Below are 20608 nucleotides of genomic sequence, written 5' to 3' on the forward strand. Positions count from 1 at the left end.
TCACATAACTCTATGTCTACCTCTAGTACAGCACTTGAATTTTATACTTTAATTTTCAATCAATTTGGATGGAAATGAAGTAGAGCAAATAATTACAGGTTTTTTATCCAGTGGACACCAGCACATCTCTGCAAGTTTATTTCAGAGGTCTGTAAAACCAGGTGTTTTATTGAGAGGTCATAGTTTTTTTCTCTTTCTGACAAAAAGATTGTTTGTTTGGGTTTTTAATGCAAAATTTTAGTAGCTGTAGAAAACCGCTCAATTTTAGAAGCTGAAAAACATCTTTCCATGTTGGTTTCTAGAAGATAAGTGAGAAACAAATTGGAGCAGGATTCTGAGATAATTATGAGCAGGTAGGCATGGTTCTTTGGCAGTACACATCAATGTAGCTTTATAGAAAGTTCTAAAATTGGTTAACATAAGACTCAATTTTGCTCTTCTTTTTCAAGATTGTTTTGGATATTCTAACTCTTCTGCATTTCCCTATGAATTTATAATCAGCTTATTAATTCCTACCAAAAAAAAAAAAAAGCTTAGTGGAGTTGCATTGTGTCTACAAATCAATACGAAAAGAATAGGTATTTTAACAAATACCAATTTAATCACATGGTTTATTATTCTAAGTCCTCTTTAATGTATCTAGCTTAAGTTTTTAAATTTATCTTCCTTTTTCTTTATTTTTAAAAATTTGATTGGAATATAGTTGATTTACAAGGTTGTAGTAATTTCTGCTGTACAACAAAGTGATTCACCAGTTATACATATACCTACATCCATTCTTTTTCAGATTCTTCTCCCCTATAGACTACCATAGAATTCTGGGTAGAGTTCCCTGTGCAGGGCCCCACTGGCCAGTCATTCCATATACCACAGTGTGCATATGCCAATCCCAAAGCCCAGTCCATAACTCCCCTCAAGCTTTCCTCTCTGGGAACCATAAGTTCATTTTCAAAGTCTGTGAGTATGTTTCTGTTTTCCAAGTAAATTCATTTGTATCCCTTTTTTTAGATTCCACAAATAAGTGATAACATATGATATTTGTTTTTCACTGTCTAGGTACACATTCCTGATTAAAGTTATTAATATGTTTTTAGCTATTTTCCATTTTCCAATTGTTTGCTAATATATTAAAAAATATGGTTTTCGGATACTGACCTTATTAAATTTAACTTTGTTAAATTCACTTAATAGTTGCGATACTTGTTTTTAAAATATCCTTAGATTTTATTTGCAAATAATAATGTCATCCAGAAGGGCTGCTGAATTTGTCAGATGTTTTTCCTGTTATCTAACAAAATGATCATATGCTTTTTTCTTCTTTACTTTGTTAATACTGTATTCCTGAGCTAAACCCAATTTGGACATGGTTTACATTGTTAATATTTTATAAGGTCTTTTTTTTGCCTTTGTGTTAATGAGGATTACTGGTCTGTAACTTTGTTTTCTCTTGGGGAGGTAGGTAATACCTGGCCGGTTTTGGAATCAGGGTCCCACTGGCTCCATTTAAAAAAAAAAAGGAAACTTGCCCTCCTATCTTCTCAAAGTTTGTACGATTGGTATTCCCTCTTCCTTAAACATCTGATAGAATTCACCCGCTAGTGGAACTATCTGGGTCCGGAGTTTTCTTTGTGGGAAAACTTTTGATAATGGATTCAATTTCTTTCTTTTTTTTTTTTTTTTTTGTTCTTTTTGCTATTTCTTGGGCCGCTCCTGCGGCATATGGAAGTTCCCAGGCTAGGGGTCGAATTGGAGCTGGAGCCACCGGCCTACGCCAGAGCCACAGCAGCGCGGGATCCGAGCCGCGTCTGCAACCTACACCACAGCTCACGGCAACGCCGGATCGTTAACCCACTGAGCAAGGGCAGGGACCGAACCCGCAACCTCACGGCGGCAACTCTGGATTCAATTTCTTTACTAGGAAATACTAATAGCTATGTATCTATTTCATCTTGTTTTCAGTTTTGGTAGGCTATATTCTTCAAGGAATGTGTCCATTTCATCTAAGGTGTCAAATTTATTGGCATAAAGATGTTCACTACATTTCCCTTGTTGTTTTAATGGCTAACCCATTTTTCATTTATGATTTTGGTCAATTTGGTTTTCTCTTTTTTTCCCTACATCAGTCAACTTTAGAGTTTATGGATTTTATCTGTCTTTAAAAGATCAAACTTTTGGCTTTGATAACTTTTCTCTGTTATTATTTCCTTTGTTTTATGTATGTTGTTCTTTTCTAGTTTAAGATAGAATTTTAGATCTGACTTTAGATTTTCTTATATGAGCATTGAAAGCTCCAGATTTCCTTCTTCTAAGCATTGCTTTAACTACTATATAGTAAAGAATGTGGCCTTGCCCAAGGAGAGGTCTAGCTTTGTTCTAGCTCCTGTAAGATAACCTCTAAAATCTGGAAATGCCTCAAGTCATAGGAGTGTTTATGGTGGGCCCTTTCAGACAATACTTTAGAGCTTATGCTAATAAGGTGGCTCATAGTGGACATAATGTCCATTATTTCTCATCAATTTGGTCATCTGTTCCCCAGTTAACAACTGTTCAATGCACTCCCTTAAACAGTGATTCCTCAATGACAGCTCTTACATCTATTAACTGGATTACTACAAGGTAATGCTTCCTGAGTAATATACTCAATCAATTTAGAGACTTATATATCTAATCCCAATGGTTAAAATGATCAATGACATAAAACCAGTGACATTCAATTTTGAAACTGCATACATTGTTACCACAGTGCCGAATCTGGTAGTTGGTAGTCATCTACTAGGATTCTTCTTTGTACCATTTTTAGAAATCAGTAGGCTATTTTAAATGCACATCAGTTGAAACATCCATAGTACTATTAAACACTGAAAAGAACAAATACTTAAAACACTCTGTACTGAGTGTTGAACAGAAAAGCTGTTCAACCAAAATTTAAGTAAAGTAGGTCATATAGTATTATTTTTGTAGAATTGATAGATTTGCTGATTATTACACCATTAGGTGATTTTTTTTTTAAAGTAAGGCATTCCCCACTATTGTATCTCTTCATGATCAATCTATGAAAAATGCGTACTTTAGCTCAGTCTTGAATTATAGGAATGGGGAAGAAAATGATTTTTTTTTAACATTCTGAAATGCCAACTGAACATCTGGTACATAAAAATCAAAACATTTAATATTACACAGAAATGATGTAATAGTTATTCAAAAGTGATTCATCCAAATCTTGGCTATAAAGGTTTCACTTTTTCCTTGATGAAAAAACACTCAGTCCCTATCTAATGTTAGGCTCACCTGTTCAGTACACAAGGATTCTTTTGTGGCTTGTCAATTCAATAATCTTAAAACAACTGCAGATCAAACTTCGCATTTTGTAAGAATTATCTTTTACGATTATAGTTTTTATAGCGCTGAGTAAAATTAAAATGTTAAGCAACTGAAATAGTACATTATATAGTTAACTTTTTTTCCCTGCTTTTCAGGGCCCACCCCCAGCATCTGGAGATTCCCAGGCTAGGGGTCCAATCGGAGCTACAGCTGCTGGCCTACACCAGAGCCACAGCCACACAGTATCCAAGCCACGTCTGTGACCTACACCACAGCTCATGGCAACGCCAGATCCTTAACCCACTGAGTGAGGCCAGGGATTGAACCCACCTCCTCATGGTTCCTAGTCGGATTCGTTTCCACTGTGCCATGATGGGAACTCCAGTTTCTTTTTTAAAAAATAAATTTCTACATCCCATTTTAATTTCAATAACCCTAGGAATTAATTTTAGTGCTTTTCTGGTGAACTTTCAAAGAACTTTGCTTTTTATTTCTATGATGTTTGTGACATTTCCCTACTCACCTTTTTTAGATGGTTTGGGTGGTACCACTGGGCCAGGTTCTATGTTGTCATAAAAATTATTCATGGCTTTTGGATCAAAGTTACCTAGAAAGAAAATAAAATCAGCAAGCATTTAGGCCTCTTACTCCTGTTATTTGAATTCTCTGTTAAGGAAAACAGGAAAATAAAACATGTAAGTAGGGAAACTACTTTCCAGGTTTTCAAAATGCATTATACTATCCTACCCTCCTCCCACTGGAACTGTTTTACCATTGTGAGAAAAGACCCAAGCCAACTACCACACCAGTAGCTGTCTCTATCACCTAAAGGGATATTTTTCGAACTATAAAGCTCATCTCTTTACATAGGATTAAGCATGTGGGACATACAGGGAGGTAAATGAGGAAGAGAAATGAAAGGATGACTGAACTGTTTTCTCTATTTGTTTTGATTTTAAGGAACAAACCATGAGAAAGGTCACTTTTATGTTTTTCATAATTTACCTTAAAGTTTAATCCATTATAATTAAACTATGGAAGAAGCGAAACATAGACATTTATAAAGATTAATTGAGTTGTTAGGTTATCAGCAACCCATAGATGAGTCTATCTTCAAGGAAAGGAGAATCTTAAATTATAGGGTCTGTTTCAGCCCCTTCTCCTACCACGACTCCTCCAAGGTCAGTTCTGATCCAGTGCCAGCTTTTGGGTCCTACTTGCACCTATCAGTGCAATGTGCTTGTTCTGCACCATTTCAGTTAAGCTTTTAAACTATATCCATGCTTGGCTATCTTGATTTCTAGACCTAAAACTTTTTTCCCCAAAAAAAGTTTTCCCCACCAAAACCAACAATAAAGCTGCAATTCATCAAATCATGCAATGATTTGCATTAACTTAAATGTCCACAAAATGTCCAGATTCCTTCTCTCACTTAAAAGTTTAGATTGGAAACTCAGTAGAATTTAGTACAAAATGGATATATTTGGACCCCTTATGAAAGGAGATGTAGAAATGCTTAAGCACCAAAAGGAGCTCTTTGTTGCCCAATGGAGACCAAAGCACAGGTTTTCACCTACAAAACCTTAAAAGTGGTTTCCCTTGCAGGTCCGATTACACAAATGCTTTTATCCATTTGGATATATACTATTTTATTTTTTTGTCTTTTGAGGGACGCACTTGTGGCATATGGTGGTTCCCAGAGTAAGGGTCGAATCAGAGCTATAGTTGCCAGCCTACGCCACAGCAACTTGGATTCGAGCCACATCTGCTACCTACACCACAGCTCACAGCAACGCCGGATCCTTAACCCACTGAGTTAAGCCAGAGATCGAACCTGCATCCTCATGGATGCTAGTCAGATTCGTTTCCACTGAGCCACAACAGGAACTCCCTGGCTATATACTATTTTAAAATAATTCCTATGATGGCTCATGAAAGCCACAATACTATTTGACTTATTAAAACTTTTTATACTTTAAGATGCTGCATATGTATTTCTTCAATTACTTTAGTTACACCTGATGAACTAATTTCTAGATCCCATACAACTTACTATATCCTAACCAAATGTTCAGTGTTTAGTTTCAAAGAACATACAAGCAAAAAAAAAATGTATACAACCTTCTAATACAGTAGCAACAGCTGGTATAAACCCCACATGATGCATAGTAATTCTTGCTTGCTTCAAGCTTACAGGCTGTAGAGTGACTCAGCTTCTGAAACTAACTTTAAAGGTACCCAACTAGATCATTCAACTTTCACAGGGAAATTTGTTTCTACCACATACAAGTTGGGTATCTTTTGGGTTCCCTTGCTTCTACCATTAAATCGTGCCTTAAAACAGCAATAGGGTACTTTCAAATACAGTAGAAGCTCTCTTGGCTACCATAATTAAGAAAAGGTAAGTGGTGCTGGTGGGGGGGGGCAATTAAAACACAGAATTGTTAATAAAAATTACACATCTTAACATTTTAAATATAACAAAACATATAGAAATATTTTGTTTTGTCTTTTCTGGGGCTGCACCCGTGGCACATGGAGGTTCCCAGGCTAGGAGTCTAATTGGAGCTGTAGCCCCCGGCCTACACCAGAGCCATAGCAATGGTGGATCCAAGCCGAGTCTGTGACGTACACCAGAGCTCACAGCAACACCAGATCCTTAACCCACTGAGTAAGGCCAGAGGTGGAACCCACATCCTCATGGTTCCTACTCTGAATCATTTCTGCTGAGCGACAATGGTTGGACCAAGACCTTTTCTTATACATCTGCTGGATAGACTTCTATATTGTCTCTCGTAAGTAAACTACACCCATCATTATGACCTAAAGTAGGGGTGGGCAAACTTCTCTGTAAAGGGACAGATAATAAAAATTTTAGGCTTTGTGGACCTGTAATACAGTTGTAAACCCTCAACTGTGCTGCTGAAACACAAAAGCAGCCCCAAACAATATGTAGGCAAATGGGTGTGGCTATGTTCCACTAAACTTTATAAAAACAGGTAGCAGACTAGTTTCTGAACCCCGAACTATAATTTTTTGCTTTGGAGTTTTTGAGAATGGAGCAAAAAGTATACTTTAATAATATTTGAAAATACAATCCTCTTAGATTATGATTTTCTTCCTTAACTCTTTTCAGTTGTATTCACACATATCTAATTCACAGTCTCTATTTTTTTAGTGTTTGCCTTTGTTTTTTATATAAAGAGCAGCTTCTCCTGCATTCATGTCAGTTTAAAAACATTAAATTACAGACTGGCATAAATAGGTTTGGAAACAGGCACAACTTACTCTTGGTAAGCAGACAATTCAACTAAGGGGAGCAATAGTACAAGGACATGCCAGAATGCAATCTCTTGGTCAGGAGTGTGCAGTGGCAGTCACTATATATACAGAGGAAATGAAGAATATCTCTAACCTGGTGAGCTGCATAAATCAAAAAGTCAATTAAGAGAGCTTCTACTGTAGTACACTTCTATAAGAAAGCAAAAAAAAAAAAACCTACTAATAATTGAATGTTTTCATGTAACAAATAATATTAAAACACCATATGGAATTTATTTTTAAACAAATCTAATGTTCTAATGTGGGATCTCTATTGTTACAGTTGACTACACATAATATGAATTTACTAACTTTTAGAATTAAAACCCATCACTTTATAAAATATTCACAGTAAATGAACAAAAGAGGATAAATGCAGAGTAACAACAAAAGTCTAAATGGTAAGACCCTAATGATGAAACTGCCAAAATAAAACTATTTTTTCATCACCCAAATCTGATCTATGACCATGGGGTGGAGGGACTGCTTTACCATGACTGTGATCTTTTTAGAGTTTTTATCCATTTTATCTGTAAAACCAAAATGATTGCTATTTAAGCAGCTTAAAACACCACACTATTACTTATGGTTTACCAAATAATCAAGTCTATACCTCTAGATTGAAGGAGGTCAACTTCTTTCAGTGTACAGTCAACATTTATCTGGAGTTGTCTGTTCATGCTTCTCAATCTTGTCATTTCCTCAGGCTAGTAAGAAAGGACCCAAAATAGCAATTGTGGGAAAGTCATTATCAAGCCCAACATTTAAGAACTGCTATTCATGTTAATTTTTCTGATTGGTTATTACCAAGAATAAGGCCTTAATCCCTAAGAGGGCATGTTTAAGAATTCCCGTATATTATGTTTTTCAAGGAATATTCAGGTAAAATGGTGATTATAAATATGGCCACAATGTTTCTGCATATAATGGTGGTGGGGCTATAATACTATATACTATGGTCTCTCATACAAATACTACAATTTTAATCACAGAGCACTGAGAATTTATTTTACATTTTCATGGTAAGGGAAACTTTAGGAATCAACCTTTTAAACAAGCAATGTTGATTTTATAATCTTATCCACGCTGGTTAAAATTGCAATAGTACTAATTTTAATTAATACTTGAGTGTCAGGCACTATGTTCACCAGAATTCTCTCATTCTTTCCTCTCAACCATCTTTCAAGGTAAGTACTGATATCATCCCCAAGTTATACATGAGGAACATGAGGCATAAACAGGTTACATAATTTTCCCAAGTTAATAAAAACCTGTAATCGGTAGAGCCAGAATTTATAAAGGAGTCTTCTATATAAACTTTTATAGAAATCTTTTTTCTTAGATCAAAGGAAGCAATTAATCCACTACATGAAAATTCCAGGAACAAATGGACTCTATTCTTCCTCCAACTTTGTTTCCTCCTGCCTTGACCTTTCTAATCCATTCTACTCCCTAGGCCGCCTACATGAGACACTGAAATATGAAGAGTTAAATCATGCATTTGGGAAGCCTCTACTTCCCTCAACTTTCCAAATGTCTTTATTATTGCCATATATGTACAGTAAAAAAAAAAATAGTTTAGACTCCAGAGGCATGGGTACTGAAGCTTTCAGCACAGCCCAGCTATCAACTTAATTACTAAGGTGATTTCTCTATCTTGATCCGAGCCGCGTCTGTGACCTACACCACAGCTCACGGCAACGCCGGATCCTCAACCCACTAAACAAGGCCAGGGATTGAACCTGCATCCTCATGGATGCTAGTCAGGTTTGGTAACGGCTGAGCCACAACGGGAATTCCAGTTATTAAGGTAATTTCGATTACATGAAGTAAAACATGTCTGCTCTGATAGGAATACAGAATAAAATCCTATCCTGTTAAAAACTAAATATAAAAGTGAAGGAAAATAAGCAAAAAAAAAAAAAAAAAAAGAGGTTATCGTAATTCCTAATAATGCAAGATGTTATGTTAGGACATATTATCAGAATAACTGGGAATGCCCATTAAATTAGCAGCTGTCTAGTTTTTAAAAAGTGATATAAGACGCAGGATATAATAAAAGCTACAATCCTTTAGAATGCTAGGGGAACAAAAACATCACTGAGAAATACTTATTATGGACTGCTTTTCTTTTTTCAGACGAACCATGTTATGTTAGCATGTAAAATGCCTGCACCCTATCAAATATTATTGTTAAAGGTTCAAAACATTAGTATTTATATTAAAGACAAAGCACTTGTTCAAAGGTTTCAAAGAGTGATGCTGTCTTCCTAAGAGTATAACTGCAAGAACCTATTCTTTGCATAATTTTTGGAAAAGTCGAGCACCTTAGGGAGCAAACCTTTCCTATGCATTTGGAAGGGAGAAGGGAATGTTTCAGCCACTGTGGTCCTGGAATAGTAAAGCTCGGTAACTTAAGTGTGGAAATACTATAATACACTTCATGCTCAAGAGGCTACTGTACATTTGCTTTTAACAATAAGAATAAAAAAGCTCTCATCAACCTGCTCAGTTCCAAAGACAGTAGAACTCCCTAAACTAACAATTTATCTGTAAGATTCCTATGTCCTTCTTCATAGCTTCTGATTAAGGGAAAAAAGCCAAGTTTGGAAATGTTACTATAATTTGTATGCTGTACTTTCAGGGAGAAGGGGTTTCAAGAGTGGCTGTGTATAATTTAGACTTCTTTGTAAAATACCAGGATGTTTATATTCGACATTTCTGAGTTTATAAAAGGTGGCAGAAATACCTAAAGTCAACTGTTCCCACATTTTAAGAAGTTATCTCAGAGACCAAGGTTGAAGACCATTGATATTCTTTCATGCTTGGCCTCCAGTATGCATCTGGGTATATCTCTGACTTTTCACAGACATCTCTTTAAGAGAGGACCTCCTACAGCATTTTATACAATACTTTGCCAATAGCAGATTGAGAAAAATGATGGCTGTTATGCATCTGTCACTTCTGCCCTCCTTGGAAAGATTATTTCACTGCTCCTTTAAGCTTCTGCAACTGCACATATAGATGGTCATAAAAATGCATTCCAGTCTCACGAGAAACATGGGTTTCGAACCAATTTTTTTTGTCTCCTTAGGGCTGCACCCGCAGCATACTGAAGTTCCCAGGCTAGGGACCGAATCAGAGCTACAGCTACCAGCCTAAGCCACAGCCACAGTAATGAGGCATCCAAACTGCAATTGTGCCCTAAACCACAACTCTCAGCAATGCTAGATCCTTAACCCACTGAGTGAGGCCAGGAATCAAACCCGTGTCCTCATGGATAGTAGCCAGGTTCGTTAATCACTGAGCCACGAGGGGAACTCCTCTAACTAATTTTTTATACACTAGTTGGTAATAAATTAATTTAAAACTTAAAGTAGGCAATGTGTGTTTAGTAGCGAAAAAACTCAATTCTCTTGTATAACCCCACACAAGTGGGGCAATGATACGGAAAGCCATTTACTGAGCATCCACTTCACACATATTGCCTCTTTATCTTGACAGTAATATTAAAATGTACTGCTTATAATTTCCTTTTATACATAGGGAAAATCAGAGGCAGAGAAGTTAGAACCAGTGAGTACAGAACTATTCTGGCTTCAGAGCCTATGTGACCACCCTTTTATGTCACGCCCATGAATGGGTCTCTATAAACAAAAAGTGAATTCTGACTAAACGCTTTATTTCTTAATTTCCTACATAATACATACCCTTATATTACAGATGTTCCTAAAGTTAAAAGGAAATAAAAATTGTGCAAAATATTTTAGATTTGTGTTATGTGTATATATCTCAAGCAGGTTTTTCCAGTGTCTTGTAAACAACATTTTGTAAAAATACTATTTGTTGGGCATTGTATAAATTATTTAATGTATATGATCTTATTTAATTCTAACAAAAGTCCCATGAGGTAAATACTGATACATATTATAGATGAGAAAACTAGCATAAAGAAAGTCGCTTATTCAAGGATATGTGAGTGACACAAAAGTAGCAGAAATATGATTCAAATTCACATCTGAATAGAGAGCCCATGTCTTAACCACCATGTATAATTGTTCTTCAGGCATGTAATCCTATTAGTCCTCTATTTTATTCTAGGCCTGGCAGTGGAAATAAAAGGGAGCCACAGACTCAAATTTCTCATCTCTCAAATATTATCACCCATATCTCTAAGGATTATGGCTACATAAGAGTTCACTATAGTATTCTGTCGAGTCTATGCATCTTTGAAATTCTCTAATAAAAAGTGAAAAATAAGTTAAAGCCTAGGTCAGCTGTTTCGCTAACTGCCTTCTTTTTCTAATGAAGTCTCATCAATGAAAGCTCTCATGTAAAATCTGGGGGATTTTGAAGCACTAATCTATCCTACCCTAGACAATTCTCTACTTCCAACAACAAAGAAATCAATCAATAGGGCTTTAGCAGGGGTTATTATATAGCAAGAGGTTGGTTAACAATGTTTATATATATATATGTTTAGAGAAAATGTCTTCTATACTAGGAAGATCTGTTTATAATCTACAAGTATCTAAAGGACTCCAAAATGCCCAATATCCACTGGTGGATTCCCATTTGGGTTATGATCTTCGGTACATTCACTCAATTAGAGGATATAATTTAGATTTCAAGTGGGGTATCGCCTTTCAGTTAGATAGCTTTGTAATTTCTCACATGTTTTAAGTAATGCCTTCCCCTTTCCTCTATGCCTATATAGTAGTACTGTACCATTTAGTATTAAGTTATGTTAAATACTGATTTTCTTAAGGTTATTAGATTGAAGGGAAAAGGAAGTTCTAATAGCCTTATGAAAATCAAATGAACGCTACAGACCTGCTTCCCATATAAACACACATATGAAACTCTGCATATAATTTTAGGGACTCACAGACCTACTTTGAAGCCATGAACCTCAGTTAAAAACTCCTCTATGAGGGTATAGGTACAGACATGCTGTCTGCAAGAGGCCTGACATATATGCTAACTTCTCTAAACTTGTAAACTCAGAAATCACCCTCAGTTTAGACAGAATAGGAGCATGAAGAATGACTCCATGAAAAAGTAGAGATTAAGTTGAACCCTGAAGAAGAGACAATATTTATAAAAGCAGAGCTTCAGAAAACCACTCCAACAGAAGGATAATGTGATAGAACAAAGTGAAGTGAGTATACACGGAGAAACTAGATGTATGAACTCTCATTAACTGAGAGCAGACCCAGCACTTACCATACTATATTTCAGTATTATCTTTTTTTCCTTTTTAGGGCCAAACCTGTGGCATATGGAAGTTCCCAGGCTAGGGGTCGAATTGGAGCTAGAGCTGCTGGCCTATTTACAGCAATGTGGGATCCAAGCCACATCTGCGACCTATACCACAGCTCACGGCAAAGCTGGATCCCTGACCCACTTAGTAAAGACAGGGACTGAACCTGCATCCTCACGGAAACTAGACAGATTTGCTTCCGCTGTGCCACAATGGGAACTCCTACAGTTATCACTTGATGGATCTATTTCTCCCACTATCAGGTATACGCTAAGCACCTAACATAGAACCACACTCATAAACTGTGAACATTGCTTGTTGAATAAATGAATGTTCAAAGGTGAAATGATAATAGGTTGGATCACAGAAAGCTTGTGATGTCACAGTATTTTAGGACACTGGTTTCAAAATTTTCAGAATTTTTCACGAACTTGAGAACTCACAAATATTAACCAACATGTTAAAAAATGTATTACCTGAATCTTTTCATTAGAGTAGTTCCCGTTAGGATCACCGTTAACACTGTTATCTCAGTTTCTACAATTACTTACACTTAACAAAACTGCTCTGCTTTACAATATTCTATTGTCAACACTTTCTCAAAATGTACTTTAATCTTGTTCTAACTTATGTGATTTAATGTACTTAGACAAATAACTTTTAAATGTTTAAATATATATATAATATGCTTAAAAGAATAAATGAATACATGAAAACAATTTATAAAATATTTGGTCAAGGTGTATTTTTCATTTCTATTCTGACAGAAAGCAGTTTATAGTGAAAGAGATGCTAGGCCTTGAGTACAAACTGTCACTATTTGAAAATACCAATGAATCTATGGAATTCACACGAGAAAAAAATAAAACTCAAATTATTTTGACAAGGCGGCAAAAGTCCTTCATCCATTGTTTAAAAAACAAAACCCAAACTCTTCTAGGAACAGAATCTAAAATAAAAACAAATGGCCTGGACAGCCAACATGAACACCTTCCCATCCTTGCATCCTAATCCATCCTACTTACCGTTGGGATCGCAGTGGTGCAGCTGACCCTTCGGAGCCGTCTCTGCATCAGGTCATGCTCCATACCATTAACTTCAGCTTTCAATCGCTCTAGCTCCTCTTTCTCAAGTTTCAATTGCTTTGCTAACCTCTCCATCCTTGCTCGCTGATGTAACAGCAAGGCTACAGCATTACAGATAAAGTTATTGCAGAAAATAACACTGAACAGTGACTGGAAAATTTCTATATGCATTGCTACTATATGGAATACCCTTGAGGAACCCTGTCATCCAACTTCAGTTGACACTGAATCTGTCTTTCTAATGCTATTCTACCTTCATATCTGCTTTAATTTAGCTCTTCCAACATCTGCCAAAATGACATCACCTATACATTCCTCTTGTTCTAATGTCCTTAGTTTCCCTAAGATTCTCTTTAACTATACACCTGCGTGCATTTTAAACAGGCTCAAAACCAGGCATAATGAATTACAATCATAATTACTTCCCTTCTTATATACTAAAAGAGTACTACATTCTTAGATAACTTGAAACAGACTTTTAAAATACTTTATTCTCCTTAAACTTAGTTAGGTTCACTATACACTAATCCAACAATGTTCTTCATTGTCAATCCCACTTCTTACAAACATACAATACTTACAAAGATCATTATACCCTTCAGGCCATCCTCTTAAAAAATATTCAAATTGTTTCACTTTGATAAACTTTGGTCCACCCTCCATGAATCTCTTTTTTCCCACTCTATAGTTTGTATTTTTGATAATACTCATTTCACTTCTCTATATTTTTCTCCCAATGAATGTTCTTCCTAAAAAAAAAAAGGCTTTTGGGTCACTATTATCATCCACATACCTTTATATTTTAAAGTAGTCTGTAGATGATTCGAAGCAATAACCCTATTCTTTTTTTAACCATTTTCTTAATAGTAATGGTACTGCCCAATATTTAATAAATATTAAATATTTAATTAAAATTAAATATAAATTATTTTATTTTGAATAGGAGATTGCCACCTTACCACAAACATTAAATTTCATAAAAGGGCTAAAATTACCTTGTGTATAGGCATAGTCATCTGATCCAGAACTAGAACTTCTCTGATATTTATGGCTTCCCTTTTCTCCCCCAGAGCCTGGTATCACTGAAATGGGCTGAATAGGTTCTGGGGCTGCAGAACGCTCTTCTTGGTCCACTAAATTTAAAAGATTTTCAGTTGTTGCTCGGCCTACAGTAATTTTAAAAACTGTAGTTGGGTTTGGTATCATCCGAGGAGATGGTGACGGAGCACAAGAAGGTCCAGTTGGCTGTGTGTATGTAATATACACGGGATTAACACTAAATGGAGGTTTTGGTTGACTGGATATCCCTCTTGAAGGAGAACTTGAAGGTGGCGTGGTGGCTGTGTACAACGAGTGCTGATTCCGTGGAGACGGCTGATTACTGATAGGTGAAGGACTCCTATTAATTGCTGTCCCAGATCTCTGAGAGGGTTCAACTGTAATTTCTATCTTCTTCATGGATCCTTTGGGTAAGCTAGATGTTGTATATGGGAGATAGGCTACTGAATGGCTTCCCTGTTTCTGATAGCTAGGAGGTCCTTGTTGATATGGATGGGGTGGAGTTGCTGAAGGACTAGGTGGCATAAAGACATGGGAACTAGGGTGGCCCAACTGGGAAGGTTGTACTTGATGCTGTGGAGAGCTGAAGGGTGAAGGACACTGAGAAGGAGGTGGTGAATGGTAAGCAGGTTGAGGGATCTGCTGCTGTTTGGGAGAATACTGAGAAGGCTGATAGTTTTGCTGATGTGGGTAAACAGGTAAAGGACGTTGGCTATAATGAGGCACTGGGCCCTGTGGTGAGGACTGCCATGGAGTACTCTGAGGAGTCTGTCTTCCTGATGAACTCTGAGATGTCTGTCTAATATAAATAGAACCAGGAGACCCATAAAGATTGCTTGGAATTTGTGGAAGAATTTGTAAAGCTCTTGGTACAGTCTGTCCAGAAGGGAGGTTTTGGGATACTGTAACAGTAATTGGATTTGTACTATACCGAGGTATGTGCATGTATGAAGGAGGTGGCGGCGGTGGTGGTGAAGGCCCTTGCATAGCAGATGGAGTCATTCCTGTTTGAATGGAAGACGGCTGTTGAGGTGGCTGTGATGGAGGAGTAGCTGCACTTCTGTTCTGTTCATTCATAAAAAATGGATTGTAGTTGGGAGTAGCAGCCACAACAGCTGGAGCTGAGTGTGGTTCCTGAACTAAGCATATCAGCTGTTTACCTGCTGCATGCTGTGGATCAATATGTCCATCACTTGAGCTATGTACCAGTGTTCGACCACCGTTAAGTTGCACTCCATCTCCTGGGTGGTAGCTACCCGGAGAATGGATACCCAGGTTAATATGCAAAAGGCGATTTCTATTCATTCTGTTGTCATCCGGACTATGATATTCCATGTATAAGTACTTGCTACTCTCCTGGGAAAGGGCTCGGCAACAGGCTTCAAGATTGTTGTTATTCTAGGGGGAAAAATGGTAAAAGTAACATGAGCAAAATTAACAAATCCTAACAGTGGAAGCAAGCTTTGCCAGAGAATTATGTAAATACAACTGTCATAGAGTAAGTAGAGAACAGTATTTTAAACAGAAAAAGCTTTATGGTCATCTATCCTGAAAAGGAGATCCCAAATGATTCACATTATTTTATAAACATTTAGCTCATATAACTAGTACTACCACTACTGCTACAGCTACAGAAATGTAAAGTACCTACTAATGAACATTGTGACTCAACCCCAACTTTTCTGACTCCAAATCCAGGACTCATTTTACACTTGTTGCATCTCAACAAATTAAAATGCTGGGCTAATCTTGGATTCACCACACTTGCTGTAATATACAAGTATAAGTAATATCCATCATTAATATTTAAATTGATAAACATGAAAATAACCAAATGTTAGTTTTCAAAAGGCAATAAAACCCCAAAGAGAAGAAAAGTATAATAAAATTCCTAGAGTCCAAATAATAAAAATTCTAAAGCAGCCTTTACTTTCCTCTTAACCAAAGTCAGGCCTCTATAACTTCAACTGTCTATTTCATCATGAAAGATTAAGTTAAACAAATAAATCAGTCCACTTTTTGAATATGGTTCGGTGACTTTGCCAAACTTACGTTAATTTAACACAAAACCAGGTCCTGACCATTTTAATGAAATTCATTCACACTCAAGCAGTCTCAAAAGTTTTTACCTGCTCAAAGGCAGCTTAGTATACTTTCAAAATCATTTAAAGATGTGAATTTTTTGTTACATACACACACAAAGATACTAAATAGCAAACTGACATTTTACATGTTCTAATGAACAGTAATCAAATAAAAGGTTTCCTCTTTTTAAAATTTTAAGGTACTATAAGGTAGTTTTCCATTAATATATAGAATTCAGAACTATTTTACTGGCCTAAAACACAATTATTCACTGCCTTTGAAATAATCTATTAGTTTCCAATTATCATGACCTCTGTATTTCATAAATATATATACAGATATGCACGTAAATACATATTACTATATATGTATTTTAAGGAAAAGTGCTTTATATAAAAAAAGCAAAAGCAAACACTTTACTTCTGCTGAGAACCAGTAAAGCTAAATGTAGAAGAGAACAAACAGCGTTGTAATTTTGAGCTAAGAGAACTTTTAGGGTTCATCTACTTCAACTCAACTCATTTACAAATAAGGAAAGAGATGCCTGGGAAGTTATATGACTTGACAACAAGCACTTAACTACTTAAAGGGAGAGCAAGTTCTAGATTCTTGGTCTCCTGACTCCCAGTGCTCTTTCCACTACAACACAGTAATTTCAAGGGACAGGATGGTATTAGGCCAGAAAGTACATTACTATACTGAAGCTTTAGGAAGTAAAAGAAAATTCAGTCAAGCAAATCTTTGTAAAATATATTCTCAGAAATTCAAAGAAGTGGAGAATTATCAAAACTCAGTAATTTTTATCCTTTTTCTTACATAAAGCTTTTGATGCTAAAATTCAAATACTTAAAAAAATACTTTCTGAGCCATAGAAAAAAGTAACTGTTAAAATTTAAGAAGAAAACAATTAACTTTGGGCTTTTTATTATCCTGCTTGAAGCCAGGTTGATCAAGGGAGGGAAGTTAGATGTTAAGCAAATGTGGAGCCAAAGAATTCAACTATTTGCCAACTAGAAAATGTTACTGAGAGAAATCTGAAGTGGGGGGGGGAGAAAATAAAGTATTTCCTTCATGTTTTTTTTAAGAAACCTATAGATTACAGGGAGAACAAAAAAAACTAGAGTTTTATTTGAAACCAAAAGCAGTCATAGACACTTTACTATTTGACATTTTTATTCATTATCCTAAAATGCCATGTTTTCTACAGTAAATTAGGTAGCCTAATCAGTATTGGCACCAAAAAGATTCACATTCAAATAATGCAAAGTTGGACTTGTCATCCTATTCAAAGGTATGTCTACAGTGACAAATTAAGTACTTTTTCTTAGAAAAAGTTTAAACCACAAATATAAGGTATTTAAGTATTAACTTTACGGAAGTACTTTAAAATAGGGAGAATGGGGAGTTCCCACTGTGGTGCAGCAGAAAATGAATCTGACTAGTATCCATAAGGACGCGGGTTCCATCCCTGACCTCGCTCAATGGGTTAAAGACCCGGCGTAGCCATGAGCTGCGGTGTACATTGCAGCTCTGATTCAACCTCTAGCCTGGGATTTTCCATATGCTGCAGGTGCGGCCCTAAAAAGGCTTTAAAAAAGAGAATAGATTCAATTCAAATATCCTACTTCACCTGCCAAATATCTTAAAAAGAAAAAAAACGATAAAAAATTATCAAACAGTAAATACGAATAAAGAAATCAAAATTGTTTGCGGGATAAAGAAATCAGAATTTTTAGGTATATGAATACTCATGAAAGGACAGAGGCAAAAAAGCATCATAACCCTAAAAAGTGATCCTAAACTGGGGGGTGATGGCCTAGAGAGAGACTTTAAGGCTTGTGTATTAACTGCAAACTGCTGGAAGGAGTCGGAAGGATAAATTAGGAATTTGGAATTAACAGATACACACTACTATACATAACACAGATACACAAGGACCTATTGTATAGCACAGGCAATTGCATTCAAAATCTTCTAATAATCTATAATAGAAAAGAATCTGGAAAAGAATACATATATATGTATAACTGAATCACTTTGCTGTACACCTGAAACACAGTAAATTATATAACTCAGTCAAAAAAAAAAAAAGGCAAACTACTGAGTCAAATATATTTTAATGTAAACAGAGAAAGTTTCTGAAGCCAGTAGGCATTAAAGTCCCCATACTGATAAATAACACTGGTCCTAAAGTAACAAAAAATTAAAAGATTTAGGACAACGTACATTATCAACAAATGTTCAGTGAGTTGAATTTAAAGTACCATTTCTTCAATTTAGTAAGATGAAGACACTAAACCACGAAAAAATACAGGTAACAGAGGGCTAAATAAAAGTAAATTAAAAAAAAAAAAAACCCAAGGTGAGAGGAGTTCCCGTGACTAGGAACCGTGAGGTTGTGGGTTCGATCCCTGGCCTTGCTCAGTGGGTTAAGGATCCAGCATTGCTGTGAGCTGTTGTCCAGTTCGCAGACTCAGCTCAGATCTGGCATTGCTGTGGCTGTGGTGTAGGCTGGCAGCTACAGCTCTGATTAGACCCCTGGCCTGGGAACCTTCATATGCTGCAGGTGCGGCCCTAAGAAGACAAAAAGACAAAAAATAAATAAATAAAATAAATAAACAGATAAATAAAACCAAGGTGAGAGCTAGGTGGGGCCCTTGGATAACTTAGAAAAGTGGTTTAAACTAGAAGCCTCACGCATGCTTGGTTTCACTCCAGCGGGAAGTACATTTGCTCTACTAGAGACCAAATTAGGGTCAAAGAGTGGAAACTTAGACAAGGAATGTATGTTAGAAAAAATAAAGACAAGCTATAGCACAAAAACGAGACAACACAAAGGAAGCACCTCCTTTATCACCACTGATGAGTGATCTTTTATCACCACTGATGTCTCCATTTGCAATTAACTTTAACTGTATACAGGTTTACATTATATCCTGAGCAGCTCACACTGTAAGGGAGAGCTTACATATAATGCAGAAGGTACAGTTTGAACTAACTGTCTGTATGAGAAAGTCCAGTGGGCAGGAGAGAAATGCTGATCCCAAAAGTCAACCAATGAGGGATATGTCATAACCCCAAACACACTGAGATTCTGTAAAGGATGATGCAAAATTCAACTGGGTGAGTGTTAGGTATATTTCTCTGTTGCCCCTTGAGTGGGAAGACAAAGTCTATCAGAGATGAAAGATTTCAACAGACAACAAAAGTAAAGTGATTAAAGAAAGTGGCCTTACACTTAAAATTAGCTCTTTGTAAGCATTTACCCACTAGAAAAATAGTAAGAAAGGGAGAGAACTTTTCTAAAAATTTAAAAAAAATAAGGCTAAAAAAAGTATACAGTCTAGGAAGTTATGATAAATTTGAGATTCAAAATTAAATTCTCAGCATTTAGGGACTGATGAAGCAACCCTCAAAATGACTTTATTCTTTTTTCTAAATCACTGGTTCTCAATAGGGGAGATGTAGGCTACCTTGGGATTTGGAGATTTTGTCTCCCACAGAGACATTTTTGGTTGTCACAACTGCAGGGATACTACTGGCATTTAGTGAGTGAAGCCCAGGGATGCTACTAAACATCCTACAATGCACAAGGCAGATCCCACAACAAATATCCAGCCCAAAATGTCGACAGTGCCAAGGTTGAGAAATGCTGCTCTAAATGTCCCAACATAAATAAGAAAACTTAACTGAGTTCTAGTCACCACAACATAAATCCAACTCTAAGAAGGAAAACTGTAACTTACTATCACTATTATGGGTGGATAATCTACCTGTAACATGTATTGAGACACCACACTCTCTGGAATCTCAGGAAAACGCTGTCGAAGGTCATGGAGAACCTGCATATCGAGCTGTGGACTGCTTTGCGCCATGCCAGGGCAAATGGTGGTCAAGTTTCTCTCAGTAAATCGTTGCTAACCAGCCTTCCAATAGTAATGATCTTCCAATACTCCAGTCATTTTCTATTAAAAGAAATTAAAATATGGTTAAATTTAATTACACATTTCACTTTATTCAAATAGAAACCATCAATACCTTAAAAGAGAAAGATTTGAATTAATTATACCAAATTCTAAAGCTGGAAAACTGAAAAAAATCTACTTAGCCAAAGACTTTTCTGATGTAATATAGCAAATAACTGGTCTAAAAACAACAACAACAAAAAACCTCCCAAAATTTCACTTCCATTTTATTTTATTTATTTTTTTGTCTTTTTGTCATTTCTTGGGCCACTCCCGTGGCATATGGAGGTTCCCAGGCTAGGGGTAGAATGAGAGCTGTAGCTACCGGCCTACACCAGAGCCACAGCAACGTGGGATCCGAACCGCGTCTGCAATCTACACCACAGCTCACGGCAATGCCAGATCCTTAACCCACTGAGCAAGGCCAGGGATGGAACCCGCAACCTCATGGTTCCTAGTCGGATTCGTTAACCACTGCACCACGACGGGAACTCCCTCACTTCCATTTT

The 20608-nt window shown here is 36.5% G+C and overlaps 1 protein-coding gene across 9 annotated transcripts in view; it reads right to left on the bottom strand.

The window, feature by feature from the left end:
• Window positions 1–20608, bottom strand: part of TAB3 (TGF-beta activated kinase 1 (MAP3K7) binding protein 3) — a 96514-nt gene that overhangs the window by 16460 nt on the left and 59446 nt on the right. For 4 of the 9 annotated variants that reach the window (XM_021080831.2, XM_021080829.2, XM_021080830.2 and 1 more), the window contains 5 exons: window positions 19908–20099; window positions 13986–15447; window positions 12931–13091; window positions 7256–7349; window positions 3845–3928 (listed from right to left, as the gene is read on the bottom strand). In XM_021080831.2, the coding sequence (XP_020936490.1) occupies window positions 3845–3928; window positions 7256–7349; window positions 12931–13091; window positions 13986–15447; window positions 19908–20009 (1903 nt within the window). In that variant the 5' untranslated portion in view covers window positions 20010–20099. Of the gene's footprint in view, window positions 1–3844; window positions 3929–7255; window positions 7350–12930; window positions 13092–13985; window positions 15448–15700; window positions 18485–19907; window positions 20100–20608 lie in introns of those variants that run through there. The other 5 variants (XR_014835229.1, XR_014835227.1, XR_014835228.1 and 2 more) reach the window with 3 other exon arrangements.

Source organism: Sus scrofa, chromosome X, assembly GCF_054392235.1.
Source record: "Sus scrofa isolate SSC_HxYL_T2T_F1_AM1 chromosome X, Sscrofa_HxYL_maternal_Yorkshire_Landrace_v2.0, whole genome shotgun sequence".
In the NCBI taxonomy this organism is placed as follows: domain Eukaryota; kingdom Metazoa; phylum Chordata; class Mammalia; order Artiodactyla; family Suidae; genus Sus; species Sus scrofa.